General features: G+C 36.7%; 2 protein-coding genes across 2 annotated transcripts; one reads left to right on the plus strand and one right to left on the minus strand.

Moving 5' to 3' along the window:
* The first annotated feature begins 5,779 nt into the window (after positions 1-5,779).
* Positions 5,780-17,727, plus strand: LOC111796667 (uncharacterized). Its single transcript, XM_087124716.1, has 13 exons — positions 5,780-6,314; positions 6,500-8,685; positions 10,705-11,267; positions 11,408-11,515; positions 11,606-11,706; positions 11,808-11,898; positions 11,987-12,094; positions 12,177-12,245; positions 13,313-13,372; positions 13,576-14,133; positions 16,678-16,797; positions 16,988-17,107; positions 17,282-17,727. The coding sequence occupies exons 2-13, from the start codon at positions 6,558-6,560 to the stop codon at positions 17,345-17,347; spliced, it is 4,092 nt and encodes a 1,363-aa protein (XP_086980842.1). The 5' UTR covers positions 5,780-6,314; positions 6,500-6,557; the 3' UTR covers positions 17,348-17,727.
* Positions 17,728-19,067: 1,340 nt separating this feature from the next.
* LOC111796671 (vacuolar iron transporter homolog 2-like) lies at positions 19,068-20,074 on the minus strand. Its single transcript, XM_023679390.2, has one exon. It carries the CDS (start codon positions 19,968-19,970, stop codon positions 19,311-19,313), a length of 660 nt encoding a protein of 219 aa, XP_023535158.1. The 5' UTR covers positions 19,971-20,074; the 3' UTR covers positions 19,068-19,310.
* Between the last annotated feature and the right edge of the window lie 1,073 nt (positions 20,075-21,147).

A 21,147-nucleotide genomic window follows, 5' to 3' on the forward strand; every position in this document is an offset into this window, starting at 1 on the left:
AAAATGTGGCAGAAAAATTAGTGAGACCAAACGGCATAACAAGGAATTCAAAGGCCCCATGTCCTCCGACACATATTGTTTTGGGCTCATCTCCTTTGGTTATTCAGACCTGAAAATAACCCAACCTTAAGTGGAGTTTCGAAAAGTAGTTCGTGCCATGTAGCCAATAAAAAAAGTTAGTAATGATAGGTTGGAGGTACTTTTTCTAAACGGTAATCTTATTTAAGGTACAATAATCTATGCATAGGCAGAGACTCTCGTCCTTCTTCTTTTGGAACAACATCAGTGCTTTGTAGGGAGCTTTTGCAGGTCTGTTGAACCCGACACTAAGTAGATCCTCAAGTTGTTTTCATAGCTTCGCTAACTCCGATGGAGCCATTCTATATGCCTTTTTGGCTTGGGGTTTCGATCTTGACAACAGCTCGATCTCATAATCTATACCTCGATGTGGAGGTAAGGTTTTAGAGAGACTTTATGGCATCATTTTGTGGTATTCCTCCAGTACTTGTTGTATCTCTATAGGGATGGTCTCCATTGACCCTTCGGTTTTGACCACAGGAATGGTCATGAATTTAGGTTCGTAGTGGACGAGACCCCGCTTCAGTTGGAGTGCTGATATCATCTTCACTCCATCTTGTTTCTTAATACTTGATTGGACAAAGGTCAGACTAGATCCCATTATGACCAAGTATTTGGCTAATGGCATGGGGATGACTTTGTGCTCGAACAGGAATTTAATCCCGAGTACGAAATTGAAATCATCTATTTTAATTGCATGGCCCTCGCCCCATGACTTCATTCATTTATTGGGGTGCTCTCTGCTCTCTCCCTCTGGCTCCTCCCGGTCTATCTCCTGTCGTGATTTTAGGTAATTGGATCTATTATTACAAGTGCCTCCACTTGAGAAGGGTTGGCTTCGCCTTACATCTTGGGATTGTTCAAAACACAGATGGAACAATCGTTCAGCTGCAACATAGGTTATAGAGAGATCCTGTACTCTTTGTCCGTATAATTTGGACTTTGTCCACGATTTTAGTCCTTCTACAAGTGAAAGACTTTTTCCTTTTCAGATATATCCCAAATATTCAACATCAGCACCAAGACCTATTTGACGTACTTTTGAACGTTTTTAGTGTGCCTGAGTTCTCGCATTTTTTTTTCTAGCCATGATTTTGATATCTTTTGGAAATAATTGGGATCGAAGCTCCTGTTTTAGTCTCTAACACGTGTTTATTGTGCATCAGCCTTCTTTGATATCCATATACCTTGATCTCCGCCAAAGTTTTGCATCCTCGGCTATATGTATGATGGCCAAGGTAACCTTTACCTTCCCGATTATTATGTTTGTTGCTACAAGTATTGCTCATAGTCGAAGATGAAGTTCTCTAGGGCTTGGGCCACCAAAGTTTTACATCCTCAGTTGGATGCATGATGGTCAAGGTAACCTTTGCCTACCCGATTACTATGTTTGTTGCTGGAAGTATTTCTCATAGTCGAAGATGAAGTTCTTTAGGGTCTTGGCACCTCGAATCCCACATAACAGTTTCAGCTTCGAAATCCTGATCTTGTTGAATTAAACCACTCCCCCTATAGGAATTTGGCTTCCCATTGCTCTGATGTGGGGTTTAACCTAGCGCTCAAGTCTACCATTTCATTCCTAACCACATCGAAGGCCACTTTCACATCTTCAAATAGCTCAGTGACCATCTAAACGATCGCTTTCTGGGGCCTTCTAAGCCATCAACTCGCTTCTCTATTAGGGCAATAGAGCCCATTGAGCTATCTCCCTACTCGAGGCCACCAATCTTTATGAATTTCTTTTCTAGGTTATTCACTTTGTACATCGGTTTTTGGATGGGCAATCTACCCAAACGACCTACTACTACATCAACTATGTCGATCTTGATAGTGAGCTCTTTCATGCACTCGTCCAAGTACCGAATACTGTCAAGGACTTCTCGCAAGTTTGCATCTATTCTTTGATGTCGACCAGTCGGTCAACATGGGACTTATGCAACTTCTTGGTTGTGGATATGTTTACTAAATTACTTTTGGAGACAACATGGTTCTGATACCAACTCTCACAATCGTGCTTTTATGGGATGCTTGTAAGCGATTGTATAACACTCACTCTCACCACTAAGTGAGTCAGCCAAATCGAAATTGAGACGCCTTTGACCTTACAATGTATACCCAATCCTCTAGCCCACTTTGAGAAGAAGTTGTAGAAAACGAGCAGAGATATTATGTGATAAGGAATCACTACGAGGAAAGTAATATTCGAATTAACTTATTAATCAAATATCTCAAGGCAAGAACACTTGCTTGAGATTCGAATCACTCCACAAGCAAATGATAGTGCACTTGGTCATCTGTCTTGATATGTTGCATCTCGATTTCTTTCTTCAGAACTTTCTCTCTAATGAAATGGTAGTGCACCTCCGTATGCTTTGTTCTAGCATGAATTACAAGATTTTCTACTAGGCGAATTGCAGATTGGTTGTCGCAATAAAGTGGTATTATATAGTCAATTTTTTGGTGCCAGTCTTCCATCATGAGTTTAGCCATGTACTTTCCTAAGCTGCTTTGTACTCTGCTTCTCTAGTTGACAATGATACTGTTGGCTGTCTTTTGCTACTCCAAAAAATTGTTGATTATATGTTTGACATATCTCAAGATTCGTCGAGCCACATCCAAATGAGGCTTCTTTGGATTTTGCATGTACCGACACATGACTCCAACTGCATAAGGAATATCAGGCCGAGTTAAAGTTAGGTAGATAAGACGACCTACTAGTCATCGATATGTCGTTTCATTGTTCAACTCTTTACCTTCATGTGCACAAATCTTAGCATTTGTCTCCATCGGCGTTGAAACTTGCTTGCGCTCCAACATGCCGAACTTCTGAAACATAGCTCTTGTATACTTTTGTTGACAGAGAAACAATCATTCATCCGTGCAATCAACTTCTAGGCCCAAGTGTTTAAGCTCTTCTAGCTCTTTCATCTGAAAGCGTACTTATAAATTTCTCTTTCGTCGTCTCCAATGATAATCAAATCGTTCACATAGACCAAGACAATTATCAATTCTAAGAGATCAGATAACCTACACTAACCTCGCTCTCAAACTAGATTGTTGAACAAAACTCTTTGTGGGAAGCACTCGCACTCTTTATTAACACTAATCGAAAAGAGATCACAAGACATTGTGTAGAAACTACTGCACGACTTTAAATTTCTTGGGATGAAACTTTGTAGGTTGAGGGGTATCAAATATAATAAATATATTTTTCACTAATATAAACTTCATATTATATAGGTTTTTCTCTTGACATTATCAAATATATTAAATACTTGATTTTTTTTTTTTTTTATCGAAATCTATTATATGTTTCAATAGTATAAAATTAATTAATCAATTTTCATTCATTAACTATAAGTAACCCAATTATAGACTTAATGTAATATGTTGCGTAGGACACAGGATAAAATTCGTTATAAGCAAGTCGATCATTCACGAGCTGTTCGTTGTTTCGGCTGGATCAAAAGCTCATTTTACTCGTGTGATTACATCTTATTCCTCAAGTATTGTTGTTCCTCCAATGAACAATTTATATATGATCCAGCCATAAACTAAGTTCCTCTCGGGCTAATGAGAGAGTGAGATCTTATCATTCAAGTCCCGAAATTACTTAAGAAACTACTTATCTACTTACCCCTATATGATATAGAGGGTCAAGTCTAAAAAATGGTAAGATTAAGAATGAACTACCGAAGCTGCTCTCTCCATGCAAATTGAAGAATAATGTAACAACCATAGTTTTCTACTAACCTAAAATGGCTACCACATGCATGACGTTTGTACAGAAATATTCATTTAAAACGTCTTCGTAAAACAATGTCATGGACTTACATGTTTAATGAAAGTTCTTTAAAACAATACGAAAGAAATATTAAATTAAAATAGACATAAGTAAAAATAAAACAACAATGTCCTGTACTAACCTATAGTCTACAAAATTAATTACAACTACCGTATGCATGTGTCATGGTTTTTAAATTTTCGATGCCGTCGTCAACCGTGCAGGGGTGCCTTGCCTTTACCTAAAATATAAAACAAGCATGTGGCTTGAGTATTTTAATAAATACGAGTAAGTGACCCTACTATTGAAGTTAGGAAATGTAAAGACATGCAACACAAATGAGACCTATCGTTTTAAAGCCGCATTCCCTTGGGTGACAATCCTAACTGGGTCATTGGATGTGTATTTATTATTCTACACACGGTCCATATGTGTGAGTATGGACCCACTAGTCGGTTCGCACACCTTTTAGGCCCCTTTTCTGGTCGGGCTAGGATTCTATGGTACTATTGTCGGACACTCGGTAGGAGTAGTGACCGTTGTAGCATCATGTTAAACATGACGATCATTTTCCTTTTCATAACTTACGTGTCCGTACTCATCATATGGAGAAAAATATCCCGACACATGTGACATACAATAATGCATAAGGTCCCAACATTTTTCACATTTATTAAACCATGTAAAACAACCCCTTCCTATTTTCCTTCATATCATAGCTTTCAAAAAACATGTCTCGGGGTTGTGCATCTTGTTAAAATATTTTATCGCATGTCATTCCTATCTACATCATATCATACACGTACTATATCATAGAACATATAATGTCACAACATGTATCATATCCCAAAATATATCATATCATAGACATAACATATTATAAACACATCACACATAACATATATATGACATGTACGAAGCCACTGTGCACGTGTCATCATACATAACACAAACTTCTAACCATGCAGATAGTAAGACCACTCACCTGATTAACTTAAGTTAGTGTCACCAATTTATTTTTAATGAAAGTTTGATTTTTGTAATTTGAAATTTGAAATTTTTGTCATTTGAATTTTTTTTTAATTTTGTTTACGAGTTAGTTTTAATCGATTTTCTAAAAAATGCCTACGGATCATGACATGACTTATTGAAAGTAAATCGTTCTTTGTATTTAATTTCTAACTAAAATCTAAATAATTACAACGAATTTATGATAAAAGAAAAGAAAAATCTAAGATTATAACTTATTGTGATTTCTTAGAATATATGAGTTATTTTCATATTTCTTTTCTAACACAATTTCATAGATCTGTAATGAAATTGATGAAATTCTGATGTGAATTTTGAAATATAACTCCCTAAAACTTAGCCATGTCGATAAAATCCTCATAGGTCGAACAAAGAATTGTGGGTCTCGAAGGTATAGTCAAAAGTGACTAAAGTGTCGAACAAAGGGTGCACTTTGTTCGAGGACTCCAGAGAAAGGAGTCGAGCCTCGATTAAGGGGAGACTATTCGAGAGTTCCATAAGCCTCCGAGGAGGCTTATAGTGTTCTTTGTTCGAGGGGAGGATTGTTGAGGATTATTGGGAGTGCGTCCCACATTAGCTAATTTAGGGAATGATCATGTGTTTATAGGTAACGAATACTATCTCCATTGTTATGAGAAGTGGTATTCTGTGGAAGCCCAAAGCAAAGCCACGAGCACTTATGCTCAAAGTGGACAAATATCATACCATTGTGGAGGGTCGTGATTCTTAAGGAAATTTATAAATACGTGGGAGGCGTGTAATAAATAATTATAAACATAAGAATCAAATATGTTTTAACCTAAAAATGAGTAATATTGTTTTTATTTTACAATATTTAAATCCACTTCCCATATTTATTACATAATATAAGAAATAAAAAATAATCTAAACCCTAGCTTACTTCCTTCGCAATTTCATTTCTCCTCTGTTTCTCACTTCCTCACGTCGACCGCGCTGTCGCACCTCACCGGCGTTTTTTTCTTCTGCCGCTGCTGATCGCCGGCAACACCTCCACTGCCACTTTTCTTTCTTCTCTCTCTGCCCCAAGTTCACGGCGCCACTCCAACCCCATCTCTCTGTCGCAGCCCCTCTATCTCTCAGCCGCTCGCCGCCGTGATCGAATCTTTTTTTTTTTTTTTTTTTTTTTTTTTTTTTTTTTTCGGATTAACCGCCCTCAAATTTGGAATTGGGTCAGTGTTTGATTTAAAATCCTGGCCAATCGGTTTTACTTTGGACAATTTTTTTGGGATGAATACAGATTTCCAATTAGACTGAATTTCAATCGCCAGCTTTGTTAATGTGATTTTCTATTTGCTGGACGAAGCTCTCCCAGATTCCCAATCCCATTTGCTAGCTTCCTCAATATCTCTCTATCTTCACTAGCTGACTTTCTTCACTTCTCTCTGGATAGCTGACTTCGAAGGTTCATTGTCGTTCTTTTGGGCTATGATGTTATGTTTTTTTTTATACGTTCTACATTCTGTTGTTGTTGTTTTCTCTCTTTTTTTTTTTCTTTTTTTTTTTTTTATGGTTTTATTATGTTGAAGAGAGATCTGATACGTAGCCGATAGGTGTTGATGCGTCTAATTTATAGCAATCAATTTGCAGATAGGGTATTCGGGGTGCAATTGTTGGTGGTTTACGGTTTCAATTTGCTGATATACCAATGGGTCGAAAGAAGCCTACTGCACGGGATGATGACGGCGCCCCTGCGGCAGCCCAGGGTGGTGGGAAGTCGAAGAAGAAGACATTTGCAGTAGATGACGATGAGTACTCTATTGGAACGGAGTTGACTGAAGAAGCCCAAGATCAGGAGGTCAAGGTCGTGATAACGGGGAAGAAGAAGGGTAAGAAGGGCAATTCGAAAGCTTCACAACTTAAAGAAGATGATGATGATGATGTGGATGATGTTTCTGAAATTGTTATCACCGGGAAGAAGAAGGGTAAGTCGAAGAAGGGTGGAAGTAGCAGTGCTTTTACTGCTTCCAGTTTTGGTTTGCTTGAGGAGGAGGGAAAGGATGGCGCTAATGATGATGACGATGATGATGAATCTGTGTTGACAGCAGAAAAGGATGATGATGAAGAGGAAGATTCTGTGATCAAATTTTCAGGTAAGAAGAAGTCGTCGAAGTCTTCGAAGAAGAGTGGGTTTTCTGCAGTGTCAGCATTCGGTGCCCTCGATGATGAGAAAGACGAAGATGTAATTGATGATGAGAATGAAGAGATTGATGATGAGCCTGTTATTTCATTTACAGGTAAGAAGAAGAAGTCATCACAAGGTGGTAAGAAGGCCGGGAATGCATTTACAGGTTTTAGTGGTCTTGATGATGAAGATGAGGACAGAAATGATGATATGGATGATGGTGAAGATGTTACTACAATTACCTTCTCTGGTAAGAAAAAGAAGTCCTCTAAGGGTTCAAAGAAGAGTGGAAATTTGTTTAGTGCAGCATTAGCAGATGAGGAAAATGATGGTGATGATTCTATTTCAAAGCCAGATAAGTTAGACATTGATGGTGTTGAAGAAGACGATGTCAATGTTATTTCATTTTCTGGCAAGAAAAAGTCCTCTAAGAAGAAAAGCAGCAGTACTTTTACTGCATTAAGTGATGAAAATGCGCTTGGCGATGAAATACTTAATACAGCAAGTAGCAATCTTGATTCTGATTCATCTAAAGCTAAGACGGAAGCGGTGGCTGAATCTTCAAAAAATAAAAGGAAAAAGAAGAAGAGCGGAAGGACTGCTCAAGAAGAAGATGATTTGGATAAAATTCTTGCTGAGCTAGGAGAGGGGCCAGCTACATCAAAACCAGCAGACCCTCCTCTTTCTTCACAAGAGGCTAAAGTTGAGAGCCAACCTAAGAGCCAACCTGAGGTTGTAGCTCCTCCTGAAAAGGAAGTGGAAGAAGAAAGCACAGAATCTGCTGCAGCAAGGAAGAAGAAAAAGAAAAAGGAGAAAGAGAAGGAAAAAAAGGCTGCAGCTGCGGCAGCAGCGGCTGCTGAAGGGAATGATGAGAAAATCGAGGAGGTGAAGACTGAAATTATTGAACCCAAAAAAGGTGCTGCGAAGGGTAAAGTGGTAGAGAAGAAAGTGCCAAAGCATGTTAGGGAGATGCAAGAGGCAATGGCTAGAAGAAAGGAAGAAGAAGAGCGAAGGAAAAGGGAAGAAGAAGAGAAATTGAGAAAGGAAGAAGAAGAGAGACGTAGACAAGAAGAACTTGAAAGGCAAGCTGAGGAGGCGAAGCGTAGGAAAAAGGAAAGAGAAAAAGAGAAGCTCCTACGGAAGAAACAGGAAGGCAAGCTGTTAACAGGGAAACAAAAGGAAGAACAACGGAGGCTGGAGGCAATGAGGAATCAGATATTATCAAATGCAGGGGGCTTACCTCTGTCTACATCTGACCCCAGTGCACCAGCTAAACGACCAAAATACCAGACAAAGAAGACAAAACCAGCCCACCATCAAACAAATGGTAGTGCACAGACTAAGGTAGTGGAACATGTAGAAGAAAGAATACAAGAAAAAGATGTGGCAGAGACTGAAATATTGGAATCTGAGAAGATTGAAGCTGTTGAGTCGACGCTTGAGGAGGAAAAATCAGATACTATTGAGGCTACTGTAGATAATGAAATTCAAGAAGACGAGGATGATGATGAATGGGATGCAAAGAGTTGGGATGATGCTGTTGTTGATCTTTCCTTAAAAAGTTCTTTTGCTGATGAGGAGCTGGAGTCCGAATCTGAGAATGGCATGAAAAAAGATAGAAAGAATAGTGCTCCAACTTCAGGCGGTGCAGGTAATGTCAATACTATAAATCAACATTTGTATGTACTGGATGCATATTACTTGCAGGTTACGTGGATCAATTTAACATTAATCAAAATAAAAGATATCAATTGATTGGAACTAGTTACATGGTGGCTGAAGATGCACTTCCATTTTGATACAGTCAACTGTTTCTTTTTGGAAGTTATATAATTTGCCATATCATGCAGCACTTTAGACATTTCTTGTTGCTTCTTTATTGATTTGTCAACCGGTTGATATTTACACTTGTCTAGTCGGTAATATTTTGTTGAATTTTTCTATCAGTGTCCACTGTCCATAGATTTTATTTTATTTTATTTTTAATTATTCTTCGGATCTTATTTGTTAGATTAGAGTCCCTTTTTGTTTTAATCTTTCTCCTTGCACTTTTTTTGTATGGCCCTTCGCTATCTTTTGTTTTTCTCAACGAAAACATGGGTATTCATCAAAAATAAAAAACAAATTGAGTGCATGAAAATCAAAGGGAAGGATTAAGTGTTGTGCGCAAATTAAAAAAATTACAAAAAAAGACCTGTAGCAAAAGGATAGAGTATGAGGGAGATTATTCTTCTTTTTTACTATACCTAATTAGAAATCCTCGTTATTCCTTGTTCTTTGGGAGATTGCCGTGTTCTTTCTTTTTGTTTCTTCCTTTATGAAATCCTATAACCTATCCCCCCAACTCCACCATCACTGAGTTATTTGGAAAAAGTGCGTCAATTTCTTCCATTCCATAGTTGCCAAAAGGTTTTGTGGTGTGTTATTAAGAACTCTGAATCTCGAAGCCATTTATTTATATAATGTGACTTTGCAAGCAGAATTTGGAATATGGTGCTCTCTTCCCTTAGTTGGCATACCTCTTTCTTGATCAATATGGAGAGCATTTCTGTCTTCAAGTTGCAGCTACCTCTTCGAAAAGATCGGGAAATTCTTTGGTTAAATTTAGTTAGAGATTTCATAGGGTCTCTTTGTAATTGCCAGTAAGTTGGACTGGTGGAAGAGTCTCACCGTTTCTAGAGGAGGAAGAGTGAACTTAGCAAATTCCATCCTCACGAACATTTCTCTATACTTCTCTATTTTCTCGTGCCCTAATCCAGTCATCAAGTCTTTGGAGAAAATGATTAGGGATTTCTTTTGGAAAGACAGCAAAGTGGATGGAATGGTGAATCTTCTAAATTGGGAAACGACCTCCCTACTTCTACAGGCATTTGAAATCATGATATGAGGAACTGCGTTTTCCTTGCCAAATGTGGCTGGCGTTTTATGGTGAAGGAGGCTTTGTGGAGGAAGGTCATTGTTGCAAAATACTGCTGGGATGAGCATGATTGGGGGCCCTCGATGAAAGGCTCTTGCATCTTTAAAGGCCTTTGGATTCAGATCATGAAGAGTATTTGACTCTCTGAAAATCAGTACAAAATTGAACTCTGCAAAGTTAATAAAATCAGGTTTTGGAGGGGAGGGATAAACGGTTGATGGATGTGCCATTGTTTGAAGCCTTCCCTAGACTTTACAGAGTTGCTGTCTCCAAAATTTCTTTACTAGCCAATGCTGGTTGGTGACATATAAAAAAAAATCTTGCTTTATCTGGTGCAAACGCTTTTTCTAATCCCTTTACAAATTATAGCTGAAATGATTACTAACTAGTTGACTTACTATGAAAAATATATCCAACAAGTGGAGAGACACATGATCATTTTCCATGAGTGGTAGTTCGAAGCTAAAACATAGACATAGGCTAGCTTGAATGACTGTCTAAGTGCTTTAAAAAGTATTTTTTAGAAAGTCATTTCAAACAGATTGTTAGAAAAAAGTGGTTATTTGTAAGCCTCTTGAATGTTATAATGTCCTTCTAAAAGAAGAATTTTATTTGTTTGTTTTCATTTTTATTTGTTAAAATTTAGGTTGTTATATCATTGAGTTTAATTCCGTCTTAGCATTTTTTCTTTTTCTATTTTCAAATTTGAAGGCAGAAATTTGATTCTCTGCTTACTAATACTTGCATATATAGTTGCCAAGCCAGCTTCCCCTGCCCAAAAAAGTTTACCTTCTCAGCCTATAAAATCTCAAGATATTGAAAATACAAAGAAGCAACATGAGGTTGAAGTTGTCGACAAGGGCAAAGGAAAAGATGATGCTGTTAAGAAAAAAACTTCAATTCCGGATGCTACTCCTAAACAACAGGAAGAAAATCTCCGCTCACCCATCTGTTGTATTATGGGGCATGTTGATACTGGTAAAACCAAGCTACTGGACTGTATTCGTGGTACAAATGTTCAGGAGGGAGAGGCAGGAGGAATTACTCAGCAGATTGGGGCTACATATTTTCCTGCTGAGAACATTCGTGAAAGAACTAGGGAATTGAAAGCTGATGCAAAGCTGAAGGTTCCTGGCCTACTTATTATTGATACCCCTGGGCACGAATCGTTTACAAACTTGCGTTCTCGTGGTTCGGGTTTATGTGATCTTGCAATTTTGGTTGTTGACATCATGCATGGCTTAGAGCCACAAACAATAGAATCTCTTAATCTCTTGAGGATGAGAAACACAGAATTTATTATTGCCCTGAATAAGGTAACTACTTTATGTTTGTATTTGCATTTGACATTTTTTCAAATAATTTTTTTTATTATGTATTATTTTCTCCCTTCTGTATATTTCATTCAATAAATGAGATATCTGTTTCTGACCAAAAAAGCTATGCAACTCTCAAGGTTGACAGACTTTATGGGTGGAAAACAATCCGCAATGCACCTATACTTAAGACAATGAAGCAGCAATCCAAAGATGTGCAGAATGAGTTCAATATGAGGCTTATTCAGGTTATATGCATTATCCATTTTTCAGTTTTAATTCTTATTTACCACAGTTTAATATGAACTTGATTGATTGTAATTTTTTTTGAACAACAGATTATTACTCAATTTAAAGAGCAAGGATTAAATACCGAGCTTTATTATAAAAATAAAGAAATGGGGGAGACTTTCAGTATAGTACCTACAAGTGCTGTTACGTAAGTTTTGCTGACTTGTTGATATTATTATTTTTGACTTCTCTAAGCACTCAACATATTTTCTTTCAAGTTCTCTAATAGCTTGTTTCTGAATATGTTAGTGGTGAAGGTATTCCCGACATGTTACTACTATTGGTGCAGTGGGCCCAGAAAACCATGACGAAGAAACTTACGTATAGTGATGAAGTGCAGGTGTTCTCATTTGCTATGGCTTCTTATTACTATTTTTATGTTAATGTGAGAAGTTCAAAACTGATCATATTCTGATGTGGATCAACAGTGTACGGTCTTAGAGGTCAAGGTTGTTGAAGGCCATGGAACAACTATTGATGTCATATTGGTTAATGGTGTGCTGCATGAAGGAGATCAAATAGTTGTTTGTGGCATGCAGGAAAGCACCGATCTATGAATTTATGGAATTATTTTGTCGGTTAGAGGGTCTTAAAATCAACTTTGGAATTTTCATGTTACAGGGCCCAATTGTTACTACTATTCGAGCCCTATTGACGCCTCATCCAATGAAGGAACTCCGAGTGAAGGTATGACTGCTTTTAGCTTTTTTTGTTCATATATGTTTAGATGATTGATCCTTCTTATAAAAGATGACAAAAATTAATGGTGATACGTAATCTTGTTAATGTATTCATCTTTGGCTCTTTCTGTATATGTGATTTGATTAGTCTATGAGTCATTTACGGGAATAACTAGACATGTTTGAGTTAATGCATGGAAATTAGTAGCCAACTGTCAAAAATATGCAAGAGACGATGGTGAGAGTCGGGGAGGTAGGATTTTAGGAGGACAAACTGTGGGAGAGAATTGTTCTCTTGAATTCTCACAATAAAACATTGTAATTTCATTTTCAAAAGTAACAGGTTCATATGTATATATATATATATATTCTTCATTCCAGATTGGCAGGTTATGTTTCCTTTAACTTCGATCGAATATAAAGATGTTTGAATCTGGTTTCTGAGTTAAATATACTAATTTCAAGTGTGCAAGTGACCCACTTCAGTTGAATTTGGATTTTTGTTTCCAAGCTTCCTTGGAGGAAAATAATTTTAGATTCAAGTATCATCTTGATTTAAAGAAAGGTGAGAAATATCTTTTTGTTTGCCACAACATTCATTTCTATCAGAATAACAGAGTCCTGGCGTCCTTATTGAAACTTAGTCATACATCCTTATTGGAACGAGAGATTACTACTACTAAGCTGGTTGAGGTATTTGCAGAATTATTGCACTATAGGAAGAAACACAATGTACTTCAAAGACACTAAAATGAGTTCATAAATAACCCTTCTGAGATCAATATGTTCACTACTGTAGACCCTGGAAAAAGGAAGGTTTCAGAGTCTGGCTTTAGGTTCCCTTCCTTATTGACAAAAGAATCTAAATTCCGACACCAGAGAGATGGGCATGTGCTATTCTAGAGGGAATGTAGTCATTGGTATTTCTTAGTATTTGAAAGTATTTTCCAAGCACTCTTACTTCAATGACTGATTTTTTGTTGCCTGTATGAATATGCACTCCTTGATGAAGCACTATTATATTTATATGCATGTCTTGTAATGAACTGCTGATGATGCTTGTATACTTTTCAGGGAACATATCTGCATCATAAGGAAATCAAGGCTGCTCAGGGAATAAAAATAACTGGACAGGTGATTGGTCATAACTATTAATCAAGCAATACAATATATATTTTTTTTACCATCAAGAGGTATTTATTTTTGACCTGGACACTATGGTTAGTCATTTTGAAAGAAATTTGGGCACATCATACTTGGATGAGATTGAGTATTACTTCTGTTGAATGATCTTGATGAAATCTCATTGGTATATATCTTTATGAACATTTGTATAGGGTCTTGAGCATGCCATTGCTGGAACCAGTCTTCACGTGGTAGGTCCTGAGGATGACTTGGAAGACATTAAGGATTCAGCAATGGAAGATATGAAGTCAGTTTTGAGCAGGATAGACAGGTCTGGTGAGGGAGTCTGTGTTCAAGCATCTACACTTGGTTCCTTGGAAGCATTGTTGGAGTTTTTGAAGTCCCCAGCAGTGAGCATTCCTGTTAGTGGAATTAGTATAGGACCCGTTCATAAAAAAGATGTCATGAAAGCGAGTGTAATGCTTGAAAAGAAAAAAGAATATGCCACTATTTTGGCTTTTGATGTTAAAGTGACTCCAGAAGCTCGAGAACTTGCAGATGAGCTTGGTGTGAAGATTTTTATTGCTGATATCATCTATCACTTGTTCGACCAATTCAAGGCCTATATCGATAATCTTAAAGAGGAAAAGAAGAAAGAAGCTGCTGAGGAAGCAGTCTTTCCTTGTGTTCTTAAGATTTTACCAAATTGCATTTTCAACAAGAAGGATCCAATTGTGTTGGGGGTGGATGTGGTTGAAGGCATTGCCAAGGTATTTATTTTTCCTTTTCACCCCTGATGTTCAGTTCAATGCTTCAGATTTTTATCTCTAAAATCTCAAAATTTGGCTTAATTTTTTTATCTTTTGCTTCTGTAGATGCATGTACACAGATCAGTTGCCTCTCAAATATATGTCACGTGATTAAAAAAAAGAAGAATTTAAAAAAAAATCTAACATTTGCTACACCCTTATGTTAGCATTCATTTCTGATACATGACCTTTCATACCTTGTACAGTTCGTTATATTTGTTGATCAAAATTTTTAATCCTTTTTCATTTATGTGATTTAAGAAATGCAAATATCTTTCAAACAGCCAACAAAATTTTTATTTTTATTTATTTTTTGGATACGAAGCAATGTAAAACAATTTCATTGCTATACAACCATACGTTTTTAACTTGTCTAAATGCATGACACTTTTAAAAATGTTACTGTTGATGGAAATTACAATTTTCAAATCAATTTAGAGTAGTCATTTGCATATGATTTCTGTGAAGATCTTTTGGATTTGCAGGTAGTTTTTAATTAATATCTGTTTGTTCCTTTATCTTATTTCTTCCAATAATTTTTAGTTTCTTTTTCTTGTGAATTTCCCATCGTCTAGAACTATCTTGTAGTTATATGAGAATGTGTTGAGAAACCGAAAGGATCCCTGAGGTGAGATAGTCAAGTGGGCATAGAGTAACTTCAGACTATTGGCCAACCTCCTGAAGTTTGGGAACGTGACCTGGGGTCGAGCCAGTTTAGATTTGAAAACATGTGGATTTCTCATCCTTTGCTTAAAGCTTCCTTTGATTTTTTCTGGTGGGGGGCTAAGGTTTAGATTTGCAAGAAGTGGGAGGGCTTTCAATTTTTGAGAAAATTAACTGTCTTTGAACAAGATTTTGGGACAAGACTTTTAGCTTCCCTGTGGGTTTTAGTTTGCTTTCAATTCTCTATAACTAGAGAACCCCTTTCGTGTGTTCTTTCCATTTTTCACTCTAATAAAGATTCTAGAGTTGATTATGGGAGATTCCTCCTTTTAGGTTTAGTCACTTAGGCTACATGAATTTGGTATTAGAGCGGACGTTTAGCCCAATGTTGGCTGCCATCAGTGGAAGACCAAGAAACTCTTGGCGACATATCACAAGAGAGAGCTTTGTGAGATGTGCTCGTTGCCAAGCAATGCACATTATTTTGGGGAACCTTTTAAGGTAAAAAATTTCAAAGATTTGTCCAAGAATGGAGTACTAAGATGCTAGATGGATATTCAAGACCAGAAAATACTCTCTTGGTTATGAAACACGACCAAGAAAGGCAGAAGCTTATTCTAGAACACACATCACTTCCTGCTATTGTTATCCTTGACCTAGCAAGGTAGTCAGCATAACCTGCATCAACTTTGAATTCAGAGTATCTTGATGATTTAGATTGGATCAATTTCCAAAACGATGAGGAATTGATAATGTAGACAAAGGTTGAGAAAATTAGGAGTTTGTCCAAAGCCAAGAGTTTGCAGATGTTACAAAACTCAAGAAAATATAAGCCTTCCAAAACCGAGAAGATTTGAAATTTGTGTGTGAAATAATTTTGCATGAAGAAAAAAATAAGCGGAGAAGAACAAGAGAATTTGAGCAAGGGGGAAGGCCAGTTGTGCATAGAAGAAGAAAATGAGACAATAACGTGTGAGGTCAAAGATGTGAGGAAGTGGGTCAAGGATGAAGATGCCAATATTCTTTGTAGCTCGAACTGGCTAATGCGGTTTGGGAGCAAGGAGTCTATAGTTTGTAGCTAATGTGCTATCATCCTGACAGTTCTCATTTATTAGATATCTTGTGAGCTTCCAATTCCGATAGAACGTGTTACTCCTTTATTTTCTGTTTTGGCTAGTTGGACATATTCTTATTAGCTTGAACTGGCTAAGGCGTTGCTTACCTCTTTCCTTGTACAGTTTATTATTTGTTATTATTTTTTCAGTTTTCATTTTGGCTTCTAGTATAATTTGTTTGTTATGAGAGAAAATGGAAGATGCTGTATTAAAGAGTGATTTTACAAAAATTTGCTACTTGATTCAATTGTGTATAAATTTTTCATTTTATTTTGCCTATCTTTGAGGTATGGATTTTGCAAATCTCTTTCTTATTTTGTGGCTCGCGTATGAGAAACGTCTTTCAACAGGGACGTTACTTGGAAGTACGCTACCTCAAGAGTAGCATAGAATAGATCACTACGAACACTCCTTTTTAAGGCATAATCTCTTTCTGGTTAGATTTTTGTCCTAAAGTTCAATCTGACACTTCAGATTCCTAGTGTTTGATCTTTCTTTAATAGTTTCGACATAAGATACTTCGCAGGCATTTATGGTATTATGGTCACGATAGAAAAGGAAGAATAATAGTGTGCATATTTGATGGAAGAACATTGAACTTTTGCCTGTATTTTTGCATTCTTTTTAAAAGTTTCTTTCAATATATGTCGTGAATTATTTACAAACAGCAGGTTGAAGAATATATCTTCTGTAGTTCAATCTTTTTGATGTTTTACCATGGCTGCAGGTTGGCACACCAGTTTGTATTCCTCAAAGAGAATTTATTGACATTGGTCGCATTGCATCTATTGAAAATAATCACAAACCTGTTGATTATGCAAAGAAAGGGCAGAAGATTGCCATTAAGGTAACCCTTTTCGTTAATTCTACCGGTGTTGCGGTCGTTATTGTTACGATCTCCATAATTTTTTCCTAAAATAATAGCTTGTTTGGTGCAATCATATGATTCTTATTAGAAAGTTCTACTTTTTCTTAATTCTCTGATCCCTTCTCAAATTCTCAATATGTGCTAAAGTTTCCTTGGGTCGTTCCAACAGATAGTCGGGCACTCTTCGGAGGAGCAGCAAAAGATGTACGGCAGGCATTTCGACTTGGAGGACGAACTCGTCAGCCATATATCAAGGAAGTCCATTGACCTTCTCAAAGCCAATTATCGGGTTAGTTTACTTCTCTCTATCGTCCTCTCTGTTTCGTCGTGAAATTTGAGCGTACGATGATATGGTAAACATTTTTACACTGTTAGAAATTACAAAAGGTCTTTCAAATCTTCATCCAATTGAATTATTATTATTACTGTCTGTTTTGGCCAACGAATCGAATATGTCGTATAGGATGACTTGTCCACGGACGAGTGGAGACTGGTGGTAAAATTGAAGAACCTTTTCAAGATTCAATGAGAAGAACGAACCATCAACTTGTGTGGTTTGCAACTTTTCAAACAGCTGGTTCGGGTCCGGTGTCGTTGGATTGATACGATGAAGATACAGAGGAAAGGTGGGGAGGAGGCAAGAACAGGTTGTTCCTTGAAAAGAACAGCTGTGCCTGCCGAGTTTGAGTTTTATGGAATGAATGATGATTGTTGAATTCAATTCATCAAAGGTGAGAAGGTATGCGGCATAACATAACACTATTTTTGTTGAATGAGAAAGCTATCAAGCAATCGAACTGTGAAATGTTCTCTCATTCTTATGGAATATCATTGAATACCTAAGTTTTGATGTGATTACCTATAGAGATTTTTGTTTTTTTGGTATGAAATAAGTGATTGCGTGATCAAGATCTGTAATTATATGTTTGTTGTTCTTCGCTAATTTAATATTTTTGGAGGTATTTCATCACTTGTTGGCTAAAAACGGTGGGACGGGACGGTAGACTGGTCGATGAACTGCGAGAAAACCTGTTAGAAGGGCTTGAACTATAGAGAAAAGATAAACATAAACAAATAAGTCGTTATACAGGTTAAATTTTTTTTTTTTTTTTTGTGCGTTCAAAATAGGGTTACAACTCAGACTTACAATACCCTTTCGGGTTGAGCAAGGTTGAATAGTGAATTCTTTTCGGGTTGCAACTGTCACTAACTAGAAATTTTGGGTTGTCGAAAACATTTTTCTAACTCAACTCAAAGTAGCTATCATGCCCTTTTCTTACGAAGTATAGAGTCCTATGGTTTCATCGACTAATAAAGTTGTCAAATCAATCGATTTTGACTAATAAGGTTATCAAATCTATTGTAATAACAGTTGAAATAATCGAAAAAGATATATGAGTTAATATATGCTAAAGTTTAAAATATCATTAAAAAAAATTTAGAAAGGTCATCCATTCCATTATTTGAATTAATAGCGTGGACGTAATTAATTATATTATAGAATATATAATATATTTTATACTATACTATTTATTTTTATAATCCTTGAAATCAATTTTTATAAGATAATTATATATTTTGTTTCTATATATTATTAATAATTAATAATTATATATAAATATTTTATATAATTTTATCTAATATATCTAATACATATAAATATACAGATTTTAAGTTAGGTAATAATTATTTTTTTTTTAAGAACTTTTCTTAACCATATTTATTTATACTCAATAATTAAGATATGATATAAATTAATTCATATACCTTTACGTTCAACTCGGGTGTTACAAATAAAGAATCTTATTTTTTTAAAGTATGTTTTTAATCTATTAAGTTTATAATAATCATTAAAGGAAAGGGAAGAGTTTTAAAGTTATATCTATTAGGGACAACATTAACATCAAAAGTTGCTATTAATTATGTTAATATTAATATTTAGGTTTAATAGTTTATGATCTCAAACATCATTAGATTAAACAATAAAAAAAAGTAATATTACACTAACGTCATAATTTATTGTTAGGTTAAACCGTATTTGACCTAACACAATACTAGAACAACAATATGATATCTCAGTCTCGTGATACTTTTCCTCTCTAATCAATATAATTAACAGTGAATCAGTAAATTTTTATATTCTAATTTTGAGAACTAAGAGTTGTACTAATATTAATATCTTAAACCGGTTTGGACGAAACAATTCTGTACTTCTCGAGAGAGAGGTCCGAGTTCAATAAGGGAGAAGATACGAGAGATTTTTAGGTTAACTAGAGGTAAAAAGTTTACATCTTTGATATTCAGACGAGACTATCGCGTCGTGAACCAAATAACCTATGCTCGAGGAATCCCGAAACGTTTGCAAACCAACTATATATATATATACATGCTCAATCCCACACCCTTTTAGACTATAGTTGATTCATGAGTCCCTACACACCAATCAGTAAGAACTTTAGTGTGATATCTTTTTTTATTTGCTAATTATTCTCTCATAGTCCACTTGATCCAATCAACTTGGTCAACCCAAAAGTCACAGCCATCGCCGTCCACCCTCCGATCAAGACCCTCACCGCCGACCTCACCGTTGGTGCCTTCCCCAACGCTGCCCCTAGCCACCCAAACCCTACTAGAGCCATGGTCACTGCAGCCACCACAACTCCTAGCCGAACCCTATAATCCCTAATGAACGCCGCCGCCAGCAGTGGCACCATAGCTCCGATGGAGAAGGCCAACGCCGAGGCAGCTGCCGCCTGAAGAGGGTTTGGCAGTTTCTCTCTCTCCTCTTCCTCCAAGTCCTTGTTTCTTCTTATATGGGCCATTTCTATATCCAATTGAGAGTAAACGGAGACGAATTCACCGATCGCCATGCTGCAGGCACCGGCAATGAGACCGGCAAAACCGGTGAGGATCATGGCTTTAACGTCGTGCTTGACGGCGCCGATACCCATCATGAGAGATGCGGTTGAGACGAGACCGTCGTTGGCGCCTAGCACGGCGGCGCGTAACCATTGAGCGCGTTTCGAGTAGTCGAAGGGTTGGGATTGGATTTCGTCTACTACGTTGTTGTGGGTTGATGTCATTTGGTCATGGGGTGGGAGGGGCAGCTTGGTGCAATTGTTGAGGGAGCTGCTTTGGTTCAATGTTGACATGCTAAGGCTTAGAAGAAACCCTATTGAGATAAATTAAAGACAATGGCTTAGAGGGAAGAAGAAGAAGAAGTTGAAGTGTGGTGAACACACGCCCCCATGATGTCTATTTAAGAGGGAAAATCTTGGTCGTGGGATGGCCGTATTGGTAGTGGACTCTCGAATATGGCTATTCCGTCATATAAGTAAGTGACACTATTCCGTCATATAAGCAAGTGACACTATCTTCATTAGCATGAAATAAGTAGAAAAAATTAAAAGAAAAGCGGGTTCATTATTCTATCTCTGATCTCTAGTATCAAAGTCATGCCCTTATCTTAACTTAGTCATGTCAATAGAATCTTCGAAGGTGTAGTCATACTGACTCAGGTGTCAAACAAAAAAGTTGTGGGTCTCGAAGGTGTAGGATCATAGTCAAGATTCGTGGTAGAGCTTTATTGGACTAGTGAAGAAGCGTTGTCTATTATGGAAGTTCGTTGTTCTATCAAAAATGACGTTATAATCAACGGATTAGGACATACCCATCTGTTTTTTTAGCTCAACAATGTGTGGAGGTAGAGATTCGAACCTTTTGTTAATGAAAGTATACGTATAAGATTATAGATGAACCCTAAAAGTAGAAGTAAAAGGAGGGAAGTGGGCATTTAAAATAGAACACAAAGTGTATGCGTGGATTTCTTATGTGGTATACATTTATTTGTTCATGAATGAGTGGAAATAGCACCAATTGAATGCTTAATGCTCGTCTCCATCTTTGCTTTTTCTTACTCTCTTTTGTTTTGTTTTTCTCAAAAGGACAAACTTTGACTGCGAATGAAGAGCTTTTCATGTTTATTTGCTTGTCGTTATCTCTTCATTTTGGTTAATATTACTAAAATATGTAGTTCTCTTTTATCATTAATGTTTCAAAAATAAAAATAAAAAGTAAAAAATTTCGTTTTTTTTTTCTTTTTCTTACAAAAGTTTAGTTTGAGAAGAAAAATGATATCAAATTTAGACGGAGGTGGTGGAAATAGAATTACTAGGTGTCACGATCATGCTTGTCCAAGGCGTGTTGTCTATGGTTGCTTGCCCGTGAATTGCGATTGTGACGCTAGGCGTAGGGTTGGATTTCGAGTTAGTTTAAAGGTGAAAAAAGTGTTTTTTAAAAAATGAAACGGATAAAAATCCGATCTTCTAA

This window comes from Cucurbita pepo, chromosome 6 (genome assembly GCF_057944985.1).
Source record: "Cucurbita pepo subsp. pepo isolate OVF chromosome 6, ASM5794498v1, whole genome shotgun sequence".
NCBI classification, from domain to species: Eukaryota; Viridiplantae; Streptophyta; class Magnoliopsida; order Cucurbitales; family Cucurbitaceae; genus Cucurbita; species Cucurbita pepo.

Coding starts and splice junctions, on each gene's coding strand:
- LOC111796667 (XM_087124716.1), top strand. CDS start 6,558: ATGGGTCGAAAGAAGCCTACTGCACGGGATGATGACGGCGCCCCTGCG. Junction 12,246..13,312: donor TGAAGGAACTCCGAGTGAAG/GTATGACTGCTT, acceptor TATACTTTTCAG/GGAACATATCTGCATCATAA. Junction 13,373..13,575: donor GAATAAAAATAACTGGACAG/GTGATTGGTCAT, acceptor ACATTTGTATAG/GGTCTTGAGCATGCCATTGC.
- LOC111796671 (XM_023679390.2), bottom strand. CDS start 19,970: ATGTCAACATTGAACCAAAGCAGCTCCCTCAACAATTGCACCAAGCTG.